This window comes from Corapipo altera, unplaced genomic scaffold, assembly GCF_003945725.1.
Source record: "Corapipo altera isolate COAL_440 unplaced genomic scaffold, ASM394572v1 327, whole genome shotgun sequence".
Taxonomy (NCBI): Eukaryota; Metazoa; Chordata; class Aves; order Passeriformes; family Pipridae; genus Corapipo; species Corapipo altera.
The window spans coordinates 1,065,338-1,088,156 of record NW_020885004.1 but is presented as its reverse complement, the minus strand read 5'-3'; the positions used below and the strand labels follow the sequence as shown (position 1 = coordinate 1,088,156).

Genomic DNA, 22,819 nt, shown 5'->3' with positions numbered 1-22,819 from the left:
TCTACTGTCCTACATGCTCCTCTCTGCCCACTGAGACCCCTCAACAGGGCAGAGATAGGGAAGGCTTCAGTCAACAAACAAGACCTTATAGTATTACTGCATAGTTCTGGTGGGTTTGTCCTATACTTTTTTGAGCTAACCTGGCAGCTGGTGAAATGGACCATCTCATTCCCCTGGGCCTCATTGACCTCATTTACATCCTCACTCCCTAATTATTCTCCTGCTCCTCCATCTCATCTGCCCTGCTCCCAGGGCGATGATGTCATCCCCTCCACTGTGTTGACTCTGGTGCTATCTCAGCCTCACACTGTTTTGCCAACTTGGAAAGCTGAATCAGCTCATAGAGAGATCAGACAAGGACTGGAGACAATACACAGAAGGGCCATGGCAGCACAGAGCAGGGGTAGTGGTGCAGGAAGAAAGGTAATTTTGGCATCAGCAAATGGTTAGATCAGCCCATCCTTTTTCTTCTGACTCAAACACAATAATTAAATGAAGCAGCAGTGACCAGTCTAATGGTGATGTCCCACAACTGCTCCTTTTGCTAGCCCAACTTCTTATTCCCACCCTGTCTCCCCTACGGTGATACAGAGGGCAAGACTAAGGAATGGGTCAGCCCCCTACCCCTTTTTCTTGGGCAGTTTTTCAGCTAGTTGGGGCTTTTTTGGTGCCCCAGTCTAGTACATTGTACAAACTTCCTGCTAACACAGGGCAGAAAGGACCCTGAATCAAGCCATGTTTGAAGTACCTTGGCTTTTCTGAGAGCAGGAAGTGGGGACCTTACCTTCTTTACAGTCATGGCCATTTTCATGCAGCATGAAGCCATTTCTGCACTGGCATGTATAACTCCCAAAGGTGTTGATACATTCGTGCTGGCAACCACCATTGTCTTTGGAGCATTCATCCTTGTCTGGGCAGGATCAAAACAACAAACACTGAGTTGACAGTGAGACAGACTACCACAGTCATCAACTGGGAACCTCACACCCAGGATGGCAGATAGCATTAGTCCAGTCAGCTTTTTAGCCCAGATACTATTCTCTTCAATTGTCTATCATTTAATAAAATACATCGCAAATGTATTTTATTTTATAATGTCAGTTTAATAGTTAAAGACTTCTGTCTAAAAGAAGCAGTCCCTCATACTTTTAAAATAGAGTCCAGGGAAAGTATCACATAAATTCACTAGCTTAGGCAAAAATCTACTGGCCAGCCTTTATATTTTCAAGTTCCTTTGTGCCCTGATAAGCCTTTATTTTTAAATAGCTCTGTCTGAAAGCACGAACAGCCAGATAGGAAGAAGATCTAAGGTATGAGCTGCCCTCTGAAGCTGAAATATGCCCCAGTGGATGTTCAGGACTCTATAGTCCTCAATCTCACTGTTCTGAGCATAGGATCTGCTCGTAGTTTCCAGTTCAACTTAAATTATGAGCAGTTTATCTCCATTTTTTCTTGGGACAATGCCCTCCCTAGATCTCATTAACCCCATCTGTCTTCTCACTCCCAAACATACTACCAGATGAAACATACCGACCTCATCATTCCTCCTGTTAGATTTAATAAGTCAAACCCCTAGCCCTGATTCTACTCTGCACCTGTCTTAATTCAAGGCTGTTTTGCCTGATCATCCTCCGCAAAAATCATTAATACTCTTTGGTCTCTGCTGAAAAGACAGCATGAAATTGAATTTCTACTTCCAAATGACATACAATTAACCTCCAGAACTGCCTGCCAGCAAGGTCCATCACTGACACAAAGTATTCAGAACAGAGGATGAGGAACTTCCACTAGCACACACTGCTTTGATGGGAATAATTGCTGTACAGAACATTACTGGAAATTTTCTAAATCTTCTAGTTTCATAGGAAAAAGCTTTCCTTTAATGACTCTAGGGACAGAGATAACTTCTAGAATTGGGTTCCCCATTGTTTCCTGCTGTGGAAAGACTGGAGGCATCGATGCAATCCATGCATCTTGCTGACACTACACTATGAAACTGGACCATACACTGCACTGAGAAACCAAGATGAAGGTGACACAGCACAGAGCAACCATACTTTTAAATGTAACCATGTCAGGTTCTGCCTGATCTAACAGGAGGTTGAAGAAAATTCATCAAAACCAAGAGGTTTGGTCAGAAGACACAGCTAAGCAAGTGAAAGGATACAGCCACCTACCAGAGAAGTAGTGAACTTTAAAGCCTTTCTTGGAGACCGTGTTGTCTGATTTGAACTCCAGTCTCATGTTGTTGCCATAGGATGTGATTACTTCGGGCTTCTCTGAGCCACAGAATCTGCCATGTAGCTTGGAGTCAGAAGCCAGCTCACTACGAACCTCAACATAGTCATATTTACAGACCTGACAAGAGAGAAGATTTCTCAGCTCTGTGGACTTGGAACAGAGAATTTCAGAGGAAGGGGACAGAGGCTTCACTGAGAAGGAACAGAAACAGTCTTGTACTCAAACACACTCCTAACTTCCCCAAAATCTCCTTTGTCAGTTTTCTCATCCCTTCCCTTGTTGCTCTGATTTTAAAGCATAGTTGTGTTTATCAGAACAGCAATGGTTCCATTTAATTTAGCTAAAATAATTTAGCTTATCCAAGAGCCTGACAGTGTTGAATGAACTTCAGCAGCCCAATGAATTAAGGAAGTGCCACTGCTCCCATTTACAGTGCAGAAAATGAGACCTGAATGCTTTGTTCAACTCCACCCTGCCCTTGGCAGGACAGAGAACAGCCTCTTTTACTGGTTATTTCATTTATCCTTGAAGAACTCTACTTTATTGTTCATTTCCAATTATTTTCCTGCAAAGGCAGTACTGGGGAAGTGGGGGATGGTACATTAGGGCTGGAAAATACCTACAATTATGCAAAACTGGTAGAGAAAAGAAGTCCATTGTGCTGGTTTTGGCTGGGGTAGATTTAATTTTCTTCACAATGGCTAGTATGAGGATGTGTTTTGGATTTGTGCTGAAAACAGGGTTGATAATATAAAGATGTTTTTGTTATTTCTGAGCAGCACTTCCAAGTCAAGGCCTTTTCTGCTTCTCATACCATTCCACCAGCAAGGAGGCTGGGAGTGTGCAAGGAGTTGGGAAGGGATACAGTCAGGACAGCTGATCCTAACTGACCAAAGGGATATTCCAGACCATATGACATCATGCTCAGTATATAAAGTGGGGGGAAGAAGGAGGAAGGGGGAACATTCAGAGTGACGGTGTTTGTCTTCCCAAGTAACCATTACGTGTGATGGAGCCTTGTTTTGCTGGGGATGGCTGAACACCCGCCTGCCCATTGGAAGTAGTGTTTTTCTTTGCTTGCTTGTGTGGTTTTTGCTTCATCTGTTAAATTGTTTATCTCAACCCATGAGCTTTTCTCACTTTTACCCTTCCAATTCTTCCCCCATTCCACTGGGGGGAAGTGAGTGAGCAGTTGCGTGGTGTTTAGTTGCCAGATGGGGTTAAACCATTACACGTATTTATAATAGAACAGCTTTAATCCTTCCACTCTATAGAGAAAGCTGATTCAGACTTCAAGGAGAACAATCACTGCTATTTGTGTCATTCTGCCTTACTCTACCAGTAAGACAGAGCCTCCTCTTCCTTGTACCCCAAGGATTTATCCAGTTCTGAGTATAGCCAATAGTCCCACCTCTGAGATGCAGGGACTGGTTACGTACATCATTGCCTTCCAGATCAAACACTTCGAACTGCAGAGAGATCCGGTACTGGGCTGGAGCTACCACCTGCCAGACGCAGTTTTTGTTAGTAGGGTATTCCTTGGGCCATCCAGGGCTAGTAATGGTCCCATTGAGCTTGGTGATGAAGCCCCCACAGGCAGCTGGAGAGGCAATAAATGAACACAAGGTTTACTTGGTTCTGTTCAGACACACAGATTGGGCCACAGTGTTCACTAGGAGATGAATCAGATCCGGGTTGGTGGTACATTTCAAATCCCAGCCTCCAGAACAGGTTTAAAATGCTGGCAACTGTGAAGAAGACAGAAACCTCACCTAGCCAGTGAAATATAGAATTAGGCTATGTCCCTGAGAGCCACCACATAAGACTGATCTCCTCTTTAATCTCTCTTCTTGGGCTTACTGTGAATCAGTTGACTTGACATGCACAACACAGTTTTAAAGGCCAGTTCAGTAAATTCACCTACACTCAGTGCTACAAACCTTACTATTTCAAGTTGATCAGTAACGGAACAATTATAAGATAACAGAATCCTAGGGAAGACACTGTCAATTCTTCAGAGGCTTATTATACGTGGACTGCTTCTTCTCTAGGGAAAATAAATTACAAAGTCAAAGACTTAGCTTTATTATCCCATTTCCTTTAAAAATTTAGGACATCTCAGGTTCATCCTCTTTTGGGAGGCAGGGCTTTTACCTCAAAGGAGTCAACCTCAATTTGCTCTTTTGCTGCAAAATTCTATTTGCAATGAAGCATTTTTTATCCTGTTTTTTCTTGCTGTTTCTTGAGAGTAATGAGATATGGCCACATCCTCAGAACCCACAGGGACAAAAGCTTTCTGTGTCTTGTTCCCAGCACCATTTTGCATTAAGAGAACTAACCCAAGGGAGCAGCTTCAATATAAATAGTGTAGCAAGCATATCTGAAGAAACAAAAGCAATTTACTCTGTTGTATATTGCTACATTTTTAAAGACTATCCCACAAATGAAGTTTAAAACAGGAGGTTAAGAGTGAAGTTCAAAAAACGCTTGCTAAGTTATAGTGGTTTGCCCTAGTTATAGTGCCTTGACCACATCATACTGGTTTGCTCAAAATTGCAAGGAATTATTAAAAAAAAAAAAAAAGACAAAAGCCTTTTGCACACACCTAACTCTGCCCTCACCAAGTCAACAGCACTCTTCCCCAGGCAGTTTGACAAAAGGAGAAGTCAGGGCAACCTGGATGACTTTGAGAGCACCACTCACAGGGTGTGGAGTTCCCTTCATGTCTCAGCTGACAGGCAGAGCTATGAGACAAGAACAATGGATGGATTTTCAGCACATCAACAGCTGTATTGTTGGCAGGAGCAAACACTTGTTGCATGAGATTAACAGTATAAATAGAAAGCTGACACAAACAGTTTCTATTGAAGGTGTGGGGCTTTTTCTTCCATAACAGAGCAGGGGAATTTACTCCTCAGTATAGAGAATATCTGTTTTGCATGCAGACAAAACATTCGTATTTTATTATATAAAGTAAATTTTTTTCAGAAAAGAAAAATCAGCTTTAGATTTATATACTTTTAGGCCATTCAATGGTTAGGTTGTAATGCCTACACTCCCTTGTGCTGTACTGTGGGAGATCTGGTCTGAACAGCAATCTCTGGCCATGAAGGACAACTGGTTTTAGGGATGTTTAGCAGTAGAGAATCAGAGTATTTTCAGGTTTTTAACCAAAACTTGTTTTTCAATGGAAGATGTTGACAAAAAGAAATTTTTCAGGTGGCGGAAAATAAACTGAAACAAAGAGGATGTAGAGGCAAGGAAAATCATCTCCAAAAACTGTTAAATTTCATTATTAGCCATAGTACCCATCCTATAAACAGATGCCTCAATCTGTAAGTTACTTACCTTCACAGCTCTTTTTATCAGCTGTCAACTCATAGCCAGGCTCACAGGTACATTTGTAACTGCCCAGTGTGTTCTCACAGTGCTGCTCACAACCACCATTGTCCGGCAGAGAACATTCATCCATCTCTGTCAGGAGAAAACCAGAACAAGTCACACTTTCTTGACCATCCAAACTTCATATTCCTCATGCAACCCTTCTGTACTGAAGGAACAGAGCAACAGCTGCTCATCTGAGCCCATGGAGTGGGCACTGCAGCAAACCTCACAAATGCTAAAGCACTCCTAAACATGAAACCATAAAGGACTACAATTGCTGTTGGTACCCACTAGTGCTTTTTCTAGACAGGAGCAGAGAAACAGAGGCTCCTGTAAAGACTTGACTGCCTTTTGTTCTCATTTGCCTATTTCTTTGTTCTGTTTGGTTTAAGTTCCTTATGCTCTTGAGTGACAGAAACCAGCCTATTATGGTGCCCACAGTAATGGAGCTGAGGGAGGTCGTACCCCACGGAACAGGGTGTAGCAGAGGAGCTGGGAGGACATGCAAGTAGTTCTGCCTTTTTATAGACACATGATGTCTTGCTACCCTGGGCTTTGAAGTCAGGCTCTTCAATCACATCTCAACAACTTGAACTGACATTTTAATATACAGATAGCCAGATGTACTGGCTTTTCATCCTGACTTCTGATTCCACATGCATGCCCTAATAGATGATTTTATTAACATGGGGTAGGTTGGCCTCAGCTAGCAGCCAAACTCCCACCCAGCTGCTGGTTCACTCCCCACCCCCTCCCACTCCAGTGGAACAAGGGAGAAAACAGGAAGAATAGGAGCAAGAAAGCTCCTGGGTTGAGACAGGAAAATTACCCACCAGTTACTGTTGTGGGCCAAACAGACTCAACTTTGGGGAACGTAATTTCATTTATTGACAATTAATATAAATATTTGAGTACTGGTTTTGGTATTGGGATACAGAAGCTGAAAACAAATATACTAAAATACTTATGGAAAACGGCTTTCTGCTCCCCTTTTCTGGCTCAACTTCACTCCAGGCTCCTCTCCTCCTGTTTTATATCACCACAACTTAGTCCCTTCAGAAAAGCCATGAGCATGCAAAGGCAGGAGGAGATGGGAAGCCACACTTCATGCACAACTCTGCTTCTCCTTCCTTCTCATACTTCCCTCCTGCTCCAGCATGGGTTCTCCACGAGCAGGGAACATTTGCTCTGCCACGAAGCACCCCTACCTTCTCTTCCTGTGACCTTGGACTTACCTCTGCTGTTTTACATTTTTTGTTCCCTCCTCCTCTCTCTCCCTGTCATTTTTAACCTATCTTAAACATGTTTTCACAGAGGTGCCACCAGGCCAGCTGATGGGCTCAGACTTGTCCTGCACTGGGTCTGCTGCAGAGCCAGCTGAACCATCTGTCTGGCACGGGGCAGCCCCTGCAGACCCCACTGCCAACACCTCGACACTTACACCCTATATAATGTTCCCGTAACTCTTAGTGCTGTGTAGATGAAACAGATTAGATGTTGACTATATTATCACTGTAGGTCCCTTGCAGCTGAAATATTCTATTTTCTTCTATTGATAACACTGTCTTCCTGCAAAGCCTTCCTGAAATCGGGAACCCCCACCGCAACAGTTCCAGTGCAAACAGACTTTATTTTCTGGTTTTTGTTTGTGGGTTCACTATGAAGAAAGTAGAGTATTTCTTTGCTGCTCTTTTCTTAGGTATAGGTTCAATAGTTCTAATCTGGCTGTTAAATTACTTGGTTGAGAAAAAAGAGTGGCTGAAATTCCTATGATCATCAAAAACCCCTGTGATCAGTCTTTACCCTGGGAAGGACATGTCCTGGATATGGGCAGGTATATTTTACAGTGTTGTTTTTCCTCTGATATTTGCCATGAAGAAGAAAGGCACAACAATGTGCGTGTCAGATAACCACATCACTACTAATACTTCAACCATATACAAAACAGGCTTCAGTGACACAAACAATTTGTTACAGAAATGATGTTAAGTAATAAAGAATAATCCTGGAGCCTTCCCTTGAGATGCACCTGATGGGGTGGATATGAGGTAGTTGCTCTTCATATCTTCCTGACATTGCCTCTTGGATGTGACAAAGGCTTACCCTGTCTGAGCTGTTTGTAGATTCATTTTCTCTGAAAAGTTAGAAGTTACCACTGCATGTTCTCATGAAGCATAGCATTCAATGCCATCCTTAACTCTGGTTTTTTTTTTAGTTATTTCCTTTCATTGTTGTAATACATGTAATTGAATATCTATTAATTTCCTAATTCATTAAGGCAAAACTGACCTATTGCTTGGTCAGATATGGGTGGCAGTCTGAAGAGTGCCTGCAGAGCCATCTAATTTGTTTCTTTACTTTGTTCATGAAATGTCTGATAGTCACAATCCCTCTTGATATGGAGGTACAGTTTGCAGACTTTAGATCCCACCTTGAAACTCCACAGGTACAGGAGTGTCTACCCGGGTGTGTCTACCCAGCTTTTGCACACTGACATCAACTCTGCCCACAGTGCTAGCTGGCTAGAAGTTGTGTAGCTATGCCTACTGTGATGCTTGGTCCAAGCAAATGCACTCTGCTCCTCAGCTGAAGTTACCGGCATGGACTTACAAACAACCTACCCATCCAACAGCTACACGGTTTCTGGTTCAAATATGTGACATCTGAGCAGACACTGAAAGATCTAGTCTGCCAGCAAAAACTACACAGAAAATATCTGTGTCTGCAATTGTACTACTGTGCATGTTTACACATTTTTACATAAAAAAAGAATAAATTTATTTCTCACTATCTGTATCACAAAGAAAGCACCCCAGGTTCAGGTGTATAACTTTCTTCCCCTACAAACTTGCAGGAGAATCTCAGATTCTAGGGAATAACTTGATGTGTCTCCATGTAGTGCTAATCCCTGAAAGACATTCTGCCACATTCAGCCTTTGCTGTTCACTCCTGAAAGCCAAAATGTCTTTAGGAAGAGGTACTCCCTGTGTCTTTATGGAACCTGAAAAATTTAAACAAGGAAGTCTAGACACTGTGAGAGTTGTTCAGGGACTGGAATTAAACATCACAGTATTTGCAATCACCCTTTGTCACAGATCTCTCAAATGTACAGGACAATGTATTCTGTAAATTAAACTTTATTTAACTACTTCTTTTTTCTGCACTTAAGTGTATGGCTTAAGAATTACACATGATAGATTATGAAACCTCATTACTTGAATGGTGAAGAAGTGAATTCATGTGATAGACTAATCTCAGCAAAGGGGATTGAGCCCTGACAGGTTTGTTTGCTGTATTTCTTAATGAGCTCATGAACTAAATTTTAATTCACAGAGTACATTCTCCTGCAAAATTGAGAAATCTAAATGGACCATGACACCTTTAACACAAGACAAAAGTTAAAGCAGAAATAAATAAAGGACTTTTGCAATCCAAATATTGGCATTGCAGCTATTATTTCTGTACTATTGTCACTGAACCTAAGAGAAACATGACTGTCTACCTTGCAGCAGTTCTGCACATATTTTTCCCAAGCAGTTAGATGTTCTGTTCTTGCCTCTATCAAGTCACCAGGATGCTGGTAATGGACCAGCTCTTAAAAAAAGTAAAAAAAAGGTAAAAAAAAAATCTTACTCATATTCACATCTTCCTGAAGAGAATCTCAGTTTAGGAACACATTTGTCTCTTAAAGCACTCAGATTTTTTTTCTGGGATTCCACTTGCATTCAGATTTATCATCTCTCCAGAGGCTTCTTTTGGAATAGAACTTAAACATGCAGTTGTTTTTAAAACCCTTTGTGCAGTATTAGTACCTTATTTGAAAATGTAAGTGTCCCCTGGCATGGCTAAATGGAGGTGACATTCCGTCCAGCTGTGCTACACCAGGTGTTAGTGCCTGTGCTGATACTGGCCCAGCAGGCTTTCTTTCTGTCCTAATCAGGGAGGAGGTGTTCCTGCCTCAGTATCAAGCAATTTGTATATAAATTTGATATTGACAGTTGCACAGAAAAATCTAACAGCTCTTAACTACAAGTAGATACAACGATAATTGGTCATTTGGGGATGGCAGTAGTTTAAGGGATGAATCGTGCTCAGCTTTGACTGTGAGAGGTACTAGATCACATACCTTTAAAGAAATTTGCTGCAAAGCCTGCTTTATTGATGGTTGCATCAGATGCAAACTTCATCCACACTTTGTTTGAACTGGATTTGATGTCTTCTGGCTTCTCGTAGCCACAGAAGTGGCCGATCAGTGGGCTGTGTTCAGTGAGGCCATCCCGGATCTCCAGGTAGTCATAAGAGCATGCATCGTGCCATTCAATCTGCAATAGGAAAAGTGTGTACCTGTACCTTGCTAGTATGGGTTCTTCAAGCCTGGCTAGTTCCCCAGATAGACTTTGGCCAGAGATCAGCTCCCCAGACAACTGGCTACGAGGTACTTGCCTCATGGCTGCCACTGAGCTTTCCTGCAGTTGGAATTGCATTCAAGCCTAGGTACATCTCAGTTCCACCACTATTTTCTGGCTATCCTCTAGTGAAACCCAGACCCTAACTTTCTAAAAACTGCTTTTTCATGAGAAGCTGTAAGAAACAGAGCTGAACAACTGCAAACAAAAAGGTTTAGGAAACCGCTGCAGGGTCACAGCTAGGAGCTAGTGGTATCAGCCCTTTACAAGTAACATGGTAAGTGTACCCAGGCTTCAACAGCCTATGGGATAGATGGGATTTATGCACCAGCTAAGGTCCTGTCCACTCCTGTCTGTGATATATACATCAGCTGTCAAAGACAAACCACTGGGAACCTAACTAAGAGTGTAAGACATCCTATAACCAGTAGGAGAAAACCTTTTGTGAGCTCTTCAAAGCCTGTTTGCCATCTGGGAACATGATGTTTCTTTGGGGAGTCACATCCTTCAATCTGCCAAGTCCCAGTGACATGAAAAAGAGATTTTTGCCTGGATTGGGACCATTTACTTTCATTTGACTGGATGAAAATTTAAGGACTCATGAGTCCTTATTTAATGTCATCAACACTTTTGAGTCCCTTCTAATTATATTTGTCTAAAGCAACAGTTTTTGAAAACTCATCATAAAAACCTGGCTTCAAAATCTCTGAGCGAACTTCTGGTGAGAATAAATGACATCCTGAAGTAGTCAAAAGATTTAAAATAAATTATTATTTACACCACTTTCTTCTTAATTTTAAAGGACCTAAAGAGGCAAAATAGTATCTGTAATATAATATACAATAACATTTCTCACCTCAAAGGCTTGGAATGTAATTCCTATGTGAAAACCCTCAGAAACTGTGATCTTCCAGATGCATTCTTTGGAAGGTCTGTAGTCATCTGGGTAATTGGGAGACTGGATCTGTCCAGCATCTTTGTGAATTTCTCCACCACAAATAGCTTCATAAAAAAGAAACAGCAAAACCCTGAGATTGCAGGTTTTTCCATAGGTAAAGCCTGCTCCTAATTCAAATCTGTATCAATATCACCTGTTATACAAAGGCAACCCACAAGTCATGGAGGTTTTTACAAGTCTAACATATTGCCTTAGTGACAGTGTCTCCTGTCTTGCTGTGCCAACGTCCTTAGAAGATGAACTCACTGGGACAGAGAATTTTTATGAATTTGTGTGTTTCATACTCCTGGTTGCCTTCATATCTGCTTGAAACCTGCTAACAGCTCTATAAACCAAGAAAAGTTGGCAAAAAAACCCAACAACAAAACCCAAAAATTAAAAAAAAGTTGCAAATCTAATCCAGCCACACGATGGCAATATTAACAAGCACAAGTTGAGCTGTTCACCACCAGACCATCAGGCTGACGGCTGTGCATGAAAAATTAAGTTTCAGTGTCAAATGTGAGAATGAGTAAGTTTAAAGACCAAGAATAGAAAATTCAGTGAAAATCTAGTTTTATAAAAAACTGGTAGAGACATCAAAGACAATAACAGTTCAACAAAATTGTCTGCAAGACTACATAAGAAATAAAGGTAGGATCACAGGCTAAAACCTGTGTTACCCCATGATGCATGACACACATGTCTACAAAAGACATATGAATGTTTTGGTTGTATTCAAAGTCAAGCAAAAAAACACACCAGCAGTAAGTATAAGAGACATGGTACTGCAATGACACTGCCAGACATCAACCATCCTCACCCTTGGGTTCTCCCCACAATGCATTGTATTAGCAATTCAGAGGTGGGTCTACCTATAGTGTCCTGGAAATTGCTTGCATTGGGTAACACTCTCTTGGTTTTGCATTGTAAGCTGTTAATGTAACCTAGTTAAAAGCACTGTTTTATTAGTGCAGTGCTACAGGCTTTCTTAGAGAATCAGTGTTAAAACACCTCCAAACAGTTGCACTGAAAAATTCAGCTGCAGAGCACAATTTAGATTGCAGTTTGAGTTCATACATTCAGAGCTACAAGTGGTGCTTGAGAGAAGCTCTGAGGGACTCTTTTAAAAAACTGTCTCCCCCACCTAACAGAAAGAGGACTATGAGAGCAGAGAACTGACCTTTTTTTTTAAGAGCCATAAAACTGACAGCCAACAAATAATATTTTCTCCATCCACTACAGTAGTTCAGACAACTATACTTGGAAAAGCCCTGCTGCAAAATGGAGAAAACATCTGCTGACAGAGCCTGAGAAGGCAATAATGATGCCAAATTTCGGGCTGCCAGCAGTGCTGTAGGACAAAACTGCCAACATCTTCCCATCTTGAATCTTATGAATGAAAGGGGACAGAATGACTGAACTAAGAGGACACTTTCCCTACGTTATCTGTCATTTAGCATCAAGTAATTCTACCACAATGTGGCTACAATGCTTATGCCTCTTTCCTCACATCTTCTGAAAACTCTCAGTCCAAGACTCAGAGGAATCCAAATCCAAAAATGAGTCCTCACCCAAAGAGCTTCCAGTAAAGTTCAGATGCACGAGCATTTACATGCACTCTCACTAAAGCAGAAGACAGAGAAGCAGAGTTAAAACCCACTTTGGTTTTTTTAGTATGTGAGGGAGGAGTTCAAAAGAAAAAGAGGAACTAACAGCAACACAGAAAGATTTTGGACAAAAACGGATAAAAAAATGAAACATTTATGGGCAAACCCTCCTGGAAATAAAGATTACCTTTATTGCCTAAGCACAGAAGTCACAAAACAGCTGAGCAAGCCACCTGACAATGGAGGAAAGAAACAAGCCATTACCAGAGCTTGCTTTAGAGGGAAATAGAGATTAAGGAAGATTTTTAGAAAATCTCCTATTTCAGCAAATAAATTATGGAGAGAGATGCAGATAATCTTACTACCTGCTGCTCTGACAAGAGGAGGCTGAGTTAAGAAAAGAACTGTGCAATGTGCCATCACTATTTCTGTTGTACAAGCTGGTTTCCACCAGTCATGCTCTGTGCTTGCTCTCAGGCATAGCCATAGATTCCATACCTTTCCAATGGGAAACTTCTTTCAGCAAAGGGATACATAAAACACCAGTCTTGAAGAGGCAGGAAAATATGAACAGTTGGAGTTTGTTTGACCACTAGATGCACATTCCACTTCCAGTTGCTCTATTCAAAAGTCAAGTGAAGCAAGTATTGCTTATATTTACTGAACCTTTAGGGATCATTTATCAATCAACAGGAAACATAGGAATTTATCAAGAGAAAAGAAAGTCACTTTGCAAAGTGACTTTGGAATGTAGCCAATGTAAATTTTTTTTTCTTCCAATACCAATTAGCAATATTAAGCGTGATGCCATATACACTAGTTTGATCACTTCTAATTCCAGGAAACTACCATAAAAGGGGTGTTACAAACCACATGGTCCAAGCAACAGCTGCTTTTCAGAAGAAATATTAAAAAAGGAAAAAAAAAGAAATCAGTCAAGCTACCTCTGTCTCTGGGGCAACAATTCCTGCAGAAACCAGATATTTCTCCTGTGAAACAGATTTGTTAGTCCCTTACTGCTGTGAAATCCTCATGTGCTTTATTTGCACTTCCCCAACAGTCCCATGTTTGCTTCACTTCCCTCTGTTAGTATCATTATTCATGAGTTTATTGGACACTTGGGCACTGGGCTTCCAGCATCATACTTGTTCCTGTGGCTGAAGAAAGATGATGATGCAGTACAGTCAACCTTAGTACTGCTGACAATGCTGGTACTTCTAAGAAAATGCCTGTTGCCCACAGAACAATGGAATCATTATTGTAAAAAAAAAAAAAGCATATATGGAAAAGGGATGTTACTGATTTGTAGTGACTGTGGCAGTATTGCTCCTCCTCTGAAGTGGTTCATCATCCCAGTGTCGTGCAAGTTTCTAAAGTACCTGACCTGTAGAAGATCTGACATGCTAATTTCCAATCTTCTGTAAGTAAAACATACAAGGGAGAAACAAAAGAACAATCTTTGCATTTGAGAAAAAAAAAAACCACCCCAAGACAACCTGTATTGAGTGATATAAAATGTATGGTCCCAAACAGAACTTTGCCTACTAAAACAGTGAAAAAAAAACTCCTGCTACACCCCACACTGCTGCTTGCAGGGGTTGGTTAGAGTAAACAGAACCTAGCCTATGTACAGAAGCTTGCTTTGTGTTGCTCTCCTGTTGTGCCCCCCCAAAATGTGATGGTCTTGTTGGAAGATCCATGCCTTGTCTACTGAAACAATGCACAAAATCTGCCAATTTCCATAAAAACAAGAGTATGGCTGTATCTAACCACACAGTGCAGCAGAACTCCTGCTAACCCATAAACTCCCTGCATCCTGTTCTTCCTGCTCCATACAATGTGACAGACTTCTAGCTAAGGGCTGTACCTTCATAAACCACAAAGAAGCCTTTCCCCAGGATGTTACTGCTGCTCCGGAACTCGATCCACAGCCTGCTGTCCGTGGATATTACTGGTTCAGGAATCTTGTCACCACAAAATCTACCTACAAGGCAGGAAAGAGACAATCAGGATCTTTGTGATCTCCTGGCTGATGGGTAGCACAGTGCCTCCAGGAAGCAAAGAATCTGTGGTTAAAGGAGCTGTGCTTGTGGAAAAGACCCTTTCAGTCCCATCACTTGTGCTTTTGAATAAGTTTCTGTGTCCCCCCTCCATTAATTCATATTCTTTTCAATTATGAAATGAATGAAAGTTCTCTTCAGCTGGGAGCAGAATCCAGTAGTCACAGATGAAGCTTCTGTTGCCCTGGTAAATTCAAAAGGGCTCATGTTTTGATCACATAATTGGGCAAATGAGCTTCAATGAACTATCCCCAGTCCTTCCAGAGATGTTACATTAGGGAACATTCTTTCCACCTGCTAGGCCTTGGAAACTCCTTCAGCATTTTGCACGCAAGAGTAAATTGTGTAAGTCAAGCCAAGGGCAAGACATGGCCATGCAGGTGAGGAAAAAACTCTTATTCTCTGCTCAACTTCTCCCAGTTAAGCTTCTGCAGTCAATTGCTTTCAAGAGAATGAGACCAAGAGCCTTTTTGGTCCATGGTTCCCCCAGCAATAAGCTCTCTGGCACTCACCAGCATTGGCAAATACCCAAACTCTGCAATCAAGTATGAATCCTGAAGCAGATCAGCTGCAGATGCATCTTCAGCCCAAACAACCTCAACAACCCCAATTTGGTGCTCCTCTACCTATTCAAGCCAGATGCTCTTCACAGAAACAGAGCAAGCACCAGGTATGCCCTGATAGTCAGGAACCTGCACTTGGGGCAGGAGCTTGCACAGCACAAACATGGGTTTTGACTTCAGCTGACACCAGCACAGCTATACACTGAATTCAACATGGTCTTGGCACCCTGTCCAACTGAATCCCACTGGGATTTAGACAGAGGCAGAGAATACTTCTTCAGGTTGAATTCAGTTAGGACAGTGGTAAGAGGGATCTTGGCATCTTTGAAAAACCCCTACGGGGTAAAAACCTGGTTAATGCCTTACCTGCAATACAGCCTCTTAGTTTCCATTACCTGGCTGGGAATGGCAGTTTCACCACCAACTTTTTTCTCTTGCAGAATCACTCATCCAAATATTATCTTGGACCCAGCTTTACTCAGCTACTATTGTACCCCCAAGCTGTCCAGTACTGTTGGGGTAGCATGACAACCAATGTACCAATAGCATCTCCCATCTCCACTCCCAAAGGCAATGCTAAAAACAGCATCAGCGCTGCAAAGCTCCTTCCTCTAGGGTCACTGAGCAACTGCCTCCTGGATTTGGACTTGGAGTTTAACAGGGGTGTCAAGAAGAGGAAAAGCAGATGAGGAACGAGAATGAGCAAGCTCCTCAGAGTGTGATAAAGGGCCCATTCATAAAAAGTTATACACCATTTAAAGGCTGGGTTTTCACACACTTCCCTGGGAAAATATGCAGCACACATGTATTTTTTCTCTCCACAAGAAGCCTGTGCTTTCACAATTCACACTAATCCCCCTCCCCACCCCCTGCTGAATTGCCGTCTGTCTGCCTCTTCCGAGCTAATTTCATGGGCTCAGCCCCATGCGGGAGCCATGGCCACTCATGCAATGTTTCCTTCCAGATGGAATCACTCCCAAGTCCACCTGCACTAGGGGGACAGGGAGGTGCTTGGCTTCTGAAATACCTTTAAATTACTCGGCAGAAAAAAAAAATAACGAGGAGCTAAGTTGCAGCTGCTGGAGCAATGTTACCTGATGCACGTGCAGCAGAGAACAGCAATAAATGCTGCCAAATCCAAAAGAGGCAGGAAGCAGTAAAGCTGGCTGTCAACTACAGTGAAAGGTAGGCCCACAGAAACCTGGAGACCAGCACGGCTTCAACCTTAGTACCTCACCTGGTACCAGGGCTAGGATGTCCAGTAGGGTCAAGGAGAGCACCCAAACCTCCCTAAACCCTCTGACCCAATGCTGACTGTCCCAATCCTGTGCTGCAGCATGGGGCACAGCTGCTCTAACACAGCTGGGGATGTTACACAAGCTGATTACTTCTTTTCTTTCAGGCAGAAGGGGCTGTTTGCAGTGCAGCATTTTACATGTTTGGGACACCAAGGTTAGGGTATGAAGTCAAGATCAGAGCCAATGAAAAAGTAGGTGGGATTCCTGAACCACTCAGGGTGACAGAAGACTTGCAGTTACAATAGCAGGAGGCAGAGGAATAGGGAGGATACAGAGGAGCTGCGCTTCTCAGAGAACAACACAACTTCTTTGGGAATGGGAGCAGGAGCAGAGCAGAGTCCTTGCACAGTTTGACATCCTAGGCATGGTCTAGCAACTTCCCTGCTAGGAGTACAGAGGCTCCAAGTACAGAGTACTGTGCATTTGTAAACACAAATACTTGAGAAATAATGGCAAGAGTTTGGGTCAGGAGCTGTAGTACAGCTGCTTCATTCTGACTGCCTGACAATTCCACCCCGGACTTGGGAAAGAACAATAATAAAACTCCGGAGACCACAGTTTTAGTCCCAGCCAGGGCCCTGACTCACTTCCCTCCCTGTATCCTTTCTCAAGCTGGAAAAGGAAGGAACAAAATCTTTGCTACCAAAGGTCTTGGAGTATGAATCATTTGGAGTGAATATAGCACACAAACATCTCTGGATGGAGACATTAAGGGATGGCCAGTGCACTGGCTTGACATAGGGTCCTTCCGGGTAAAGAAAGGTTTGTTTCTGTTTATTTTCCCCACTCACTCTCCAATGCATCAAGAACAATACATGAAATGCAATTTAAAATGAAACAGGTACTCGCCCAATAATGGAGCCTTTCTCCAGTAGCCATCACGCACCTCCACATAATCATACCAGCAAAGGCGACTTTTAAAGAGGTCCATTGATGTGAAATTTAACATAATCTGAAAGGAGAGAGTACACATTTCTCTTTGGGGATGGAGTTACTTTAAAAAGATCCTACAGATTGTATTTCATCTCTGCTACAGTGCTGCCTAAGTGAGTATGCAGGAAAAGACAGTTGGGCAGTTGGTGGGATTTGTACATCAGCTTTCCTCAAAAAAGGAAGGCTTCTCAAGGTATTTTAATGAAACCATGACAGTACATGACAGCCAATAACTCTTTACAATCAACTGTAATTAAAAGTCAATGCTCCTCAGTTACTAAAAACTACTAAAGAAAAGCCTGTTTGGATTTTTAAAATTAAAAACCGAATCTTTGTTTTTCAGCAATGTGAACATCATAGAGAAAGACATTGTCACAAAACACACTTCTGGGGTCTATACCTTCATATAAATGACACTTGTAAGAAAAATATAATTTTGCTGATTAGGTTCCACATTCTGACAATCAGACTCACACCATCACAATGATGCAATTGGGTTTAGTGGCTTTATCAAGCGCAGTTTAGCATTAAAATGTTATTACTTCAGCCTCCTTCCTCTGTCACATGGATCACAGGCCTTGGTCTGGGCCTGTGGAGGTCACCGATGGGGTGTACTTGTATCTTTTTCTTCACAAGATTTGACCCATGTATTCATTTACATCCATAATCTGCCACAGAAATGTCATTAGACTAGAATAGATGTTCTCTCCCAAAGTCCTGACTGGCAGTCCAGAAGGCAGTCTGCAATGATGTCACTCACTTTTTTCATGCTTCTGCAGTTTTCTGACTTTGGACAGCAAAAGGAGATTTATCTGTTTCTATGCAGATGAATGCTACAAGCCCAGTACCTGTTCTCAGCTAACACCTCAGTGCTACAATGCTGCTTTGTACCAATCACTGCATTTGATTAAACAGGTAAGTTGAAGCATTCAATCTGAAATCGATGATTTATTTTCTTTTTTAACATTAGTGGCTCAGCATCCAAACCTACACAACTCTTCTGAAGAGGCTGAGAAGCAAAGGCAGAGTTTACAGTAAGATTCCACACCACAAAACTCCCAGTGCCACAGTTTACAAACTGGGATGGCTCTTGGCCCTCCTGCCCCAGTGATGCTCTCCCTGCAGCTGATGGCAGGAGCCCAGCATGGCATGGAACTGGGCTTGCAGGTGACAGAACCAGATCCTGCACTTTGTCCAAGTCTTAAGCATGTGTTGAGGGTGGTCCTCAGCAAAGTCACTCTGCTAAGGAGCTCCCAAGCTGGACTGTGCATTCTTGCAGCCTGGTATGGCATGAAAGGCCTGAAAGGCTGGTATTACTGGATTAAGGAAAGATTTCATTTCTACAGGAAGATCAATAAAACAAAAAGAGCTGAGAAGAAGGTGGACAGGGTGGGTGATTGATGCTCAGCGGGGCTTGGCATTTCAAGGCGGGAACTGGGAGTTCCCTGACAGGCATATTATGCCTGCGTGATAGGGGCAGGCCACACATGTCACTCATGGCTCCTTGGCTCCCTTAAGGACCCCAGATGGCTGGCACATTTTATCTAACTCATCTGACTGGCACCTGGCTTTGGAAGGTGAGCTCAGCCAGAGATAGTAGGGGATAGGAAATGTCCATGCAGGGTTCAGCCTCAAATTGAGAGTGAGGATCAAAGATCAACACACAGTCCAGACCTGGGAGAAGGTTCTGCTCCAGCAGTACCTCTCCTCTCCTCAGGACCATGTATCCCTCACTCCATCTCTGGGAGGACAGCACTGGTGCTCGTGAGCCTTTCCAGGTTCCATCTCTGCACCCCAGGCATACAGAGATCTTCTGGCAGCTACTAACACTGTCATCACAGGCAAAATCACATGTGAGGGAAATGCAGAGTACACCTTGTGCTGGTGTGGCACCTACCTTCTCCCCTGGGGTCACCGAGATCCTCCAGACACAGTGGGAATAGGAGGGGTAGCCATTTGGAAAGCCAGGGGCTGAGAAATTACCTGTTGAGTCTTGCAAGGTCTCTCCACAAGCTGCAGGAGAGGGGAAAAAACCTGTCAAAAAGGAGTGACTCTGAAAGACCTCAGGGTCTACCAAAATCTTTGTGCATGGCTGTAGTGTGTGGGTTGGTGGTTGGCACTCTAATGATGCTCATTCATGGTACTGGCCAAAGGTCATTGAGCACCTGAGACCTTGCCAAAGGGGTGATGTGAAATTTGTCAGAATTTCTAGGATAGAAGACGATCAGTGAAAGGACATAGGGGAAACAGCTTTTAAAGAGGCCACCCTTCTTCCTTCATCTTCCTTCCACGTGCCAGCACTTTCAGGTTTCCACTAATCAAATGCAAAGTATTAACCCCACCCCACCTCACAACCCCACAATTGCTGGGAGCAAATCTGTTTTCCCTTCATTACAAGCTGCTCAATGAAGTTCTCCTTAGTTACCATTGTTAAGTGTCTTTTTTGGGGCTAAAACATCCTAACAAAAGCAGGGCAAGCCCCACTGCCTTCATGCTTTGGCTGCCCTGCACCTACCCTGCAATCACAGTGCACAGGACAAAACGTGAGCACAGCAGCCCATCGCTCTCCCAACTTCCCATTTTGTGGCCTGCTGCAGCTGATGAAATGTAGATCCCACAGTGATTTTCAGGAAGCAAGGAACATGCACATGCATATGCTCCTTTAGGGAACCACAGCTTCCAACATCTGGGAAAGCTGTGACTACTGTAGTTCCTGCTCTCTGAGCCAGGAAGACTGAGCCTGAACGAAGAGTGACCATCTACATCTGCAGAGCAGCTGACTGGCTAAGTGGGAGGATCACAAATATCAAAGCTCCCATTTCCTTCAGAGTGCTCACTAGACACATCCAAATACCTACTGCAAGATGCAGGGACCTTGGCTTGCCTGCTTCCCAGTCGTTTTTCCAATTTCATAACACACAAGCTGCCCTTGATCTGCAACTTGGTTTCCTCAGAGACGGTAAGGCAGCCCCCAAAAATCCCTGATTAAGCAGCAGTGCTTTGAAAGATCCGACAAGGCCTTTCTTTTCTCATGGAAATGCCAGAGGTTGTTCCTCTGCTTGATGCTATCACACGCTAATTTTGCAGCCGTGATTACATTTAGATGGGCGATTACATTTAGATGGGCAGGTTGGAAGCTGGAGGTGAAAAGAGACTGATCCCATTCAAAAAGTTTGGTATCTTCAAACAGGGGAGAAGGAGTTACCTAACCACAGTTTCTTAATTTCCCTAAAGAAGTCTTATACACAGCCTGACAGATCAGATTAGATGAACGATAGGTGGGGACACAAAAAGGGGTTTTTTAATAATTATTTTTTTTAGAGGGAATTCCAATCCATAACTCACTGAGATAAATGAATGTTCTTTTTATCTGCTCAAAAATCTATTTAAACAAATATGAAATGATAAAGAGAGCTCTAAATCATGGGAAACACATACAACATAACCATAGTGACATAGGGGATTATCACTCTCAGCTGAACCAGAGTGAAGGTTTCCAACAGCCCAGACTTAATTCTCGTAAGTGTAATTACACAGCTCCTGGCAAGACTGAGTAATTACGGAACAGGTACTATTCCATCTACTTCCAGAGACTGGTCTGTTGAAATATCATGAAAGGAGACCTATCTAACTATCCACCCTTGCAGAGGAAACTCCCTAGACACACTGGGAGAGGCTGGCCTTTCAGCATGGAGGAAAGTGCTTGCTTGCATGTGCAGGGGGAAGCATGATAACAAGCAGTGCATGTTTGTCTGTAGAGCACAGTCTCTTGCAGAGCATCTCAAAAAGTGATACGACTGCACTCCACTTAGTAGCAAAGAAGCCAGCAGGTCCAATAAAGCCACTGTTTGGTACTTCTGGGATCGAAGAAACTGAGCAGCTAGAAAGCAACAGAGGTGAAAAGCAAAGTAGAAAGGTGAATGCTTCAGAATTCATTTGTAAATGAAGTAGCTGAGTGACAGACACTTACAGCTCATCAGCTGGTTACTGGTACACTGCATCTATTAGAAAACGCCCAGAGGACTGGAAGAGATGATATAATGCAGGACCATTCTCAATTAATAGTTTGACCATTCTCGGTTTATATTTTAACCATTCCTGCATGGCCACACAGGCCTCTTTCCTTTAGCTCAGCACAAGGTAGCAGGATGAATTTTTTAAAAGCCTTTTGTAGAGACTATAGTCGTCAAATCCTCAACCATGCAGCCATAACAAATCTAGCATTAACTACTATGTAGCAGATTGCATCTTGCCTTCCACAAATTCCTTCAGCAAATTTCATATTGTTTCACCTGGCTTGGCACTAACTTTAACCCAGCAGGTATAAGCTTTGGGGAATTAAGAGCAATTTAAACCAGCAGGGTTTTAGAATGGACAAGCTAAGCAAGCCGTAACTGTAGCAGCCACATGAGCTCCAATCTAATGAAGTTGGAGAGCCCTGTTTCTTACAACAGACACAGCAGTTGTTCTGACTTGTACCAGTGCATACTTGTAACTCATCCTCCATCATACTAGCCCTTTTTTTGGAGAGATATTATAAGGTATTCTCAGATGGAGACTCTCTTTCTAGAAGGGAAGCTATCTGCCATTCAACTTCTGAATGATGTTGCTGCACTTTACCTAAAAATCCTCAGCTTGACTAACTGAACAAAGTGTCCTCAACTTAGTCTCATTCAGACCCTGCTTGAACACACAGTTGAAGTCCTTTGGTTTTGAACTCCCCTGCTTTGTATTTTGCAGAGCTACAGAACTTTTCAAGCTACAGATTCAAATGGCAGATGAAGATGTTAATGTCATTAAACATACTGTACCTCCTTTCAGGTGCAACCTGAGTATAAATTTTGATGCAAAGAGAAAAAGAAAACCAAACCAGAACAACAGATATTTGAAAAAAAAAATTGGTTAGTAGGCTTAAAGCTCTAATCATTTTGCTGCCAAATACGTTCTGAACTGCAATAACCTCTGCTAAACCTTTGTGGAAAAAAATAAGTAGGAAAGTTCTACTTTGCAAGTGGAAAACTTGAGACTCAGAAGGGTCCTCATTTTAAAGAATGTTGTTTTGTAGCTTTTAGTTTAACTTTAACCTCAGGCCAAAGTGGCTTTTCAGCTTGCCTCAAGAAATCTAAATCTGTAGTTGATTCTTCCAGCTATGAGAATGAAAAGCCTGTTTGGATTAATTCTGACTCAATCAAAAAACATAGTGCAAAACAAATCAACCCCTAAACTAATCAATGAGATAATTTCTCAAGAACAGTGCTTTGTTCTACCAAAAGCAATTTAGAGATAATTATAAGGGGTAAAAAGAAAAAAAAAGTTAATTAGAACTAACACACCTAAGAAAGTTATACCACCCACTATAAGCTAAAAGCAGTGATCCCCAAACATAT

General features: G+C 42.5%; 1 protein-coding gene across 5 annotated transcripts in view; it reads right to left on the bottom strand.

Moving 5' to 3' along the window:
* Window positions 1–22,819, bottom strand: part of TLL2 (tolloid like 2) — an 89,771-nt gene that overhangs the window by 6,348 nt on the left and 60,604 nt on the right. For all 5 annotated transcript variants that reach the window (XM_027667264.1, XM_027667265.1, XM_027667266.1 and 2 more), the window contains 9 exons: window positions 19,330–19,445; window positions 17,349–17,451; window positions 14,446–14,562; window positions 10,888–11,033; window positions 9,752–9,947; window positions 5,590–5,715; window positions 3,681–3,841; window positions 2,178–2,358; window positions 785–910 (listed from right to left, as the gene is read on the bottom strand). In XM_027667264.1, coding sequence (XP_027523065.1) covers window positions 785–910; window positions 2,178–2,358; window positions 3,681–3,841; window positions 5,590–5,715; window positions 9,752–9,947; window positions 10,888–11,033; window positions 14,446–14,562; window positions 17,349–17,451; window positions 19,330–19,445 — 1,272 coding nt within the window. The remainder of the gene's footprint in view (window positions 1–784; window positions 911–2,177; window positions 2,359–3,680; window positions 3,842–5,589; window positions 5,716–9,751; window positions 9,948–10,887; window positions 11,034–14,445; window positions 14,563–17,348; window positions 17,452–19,329; window positions 19,446–22,819) is intronic.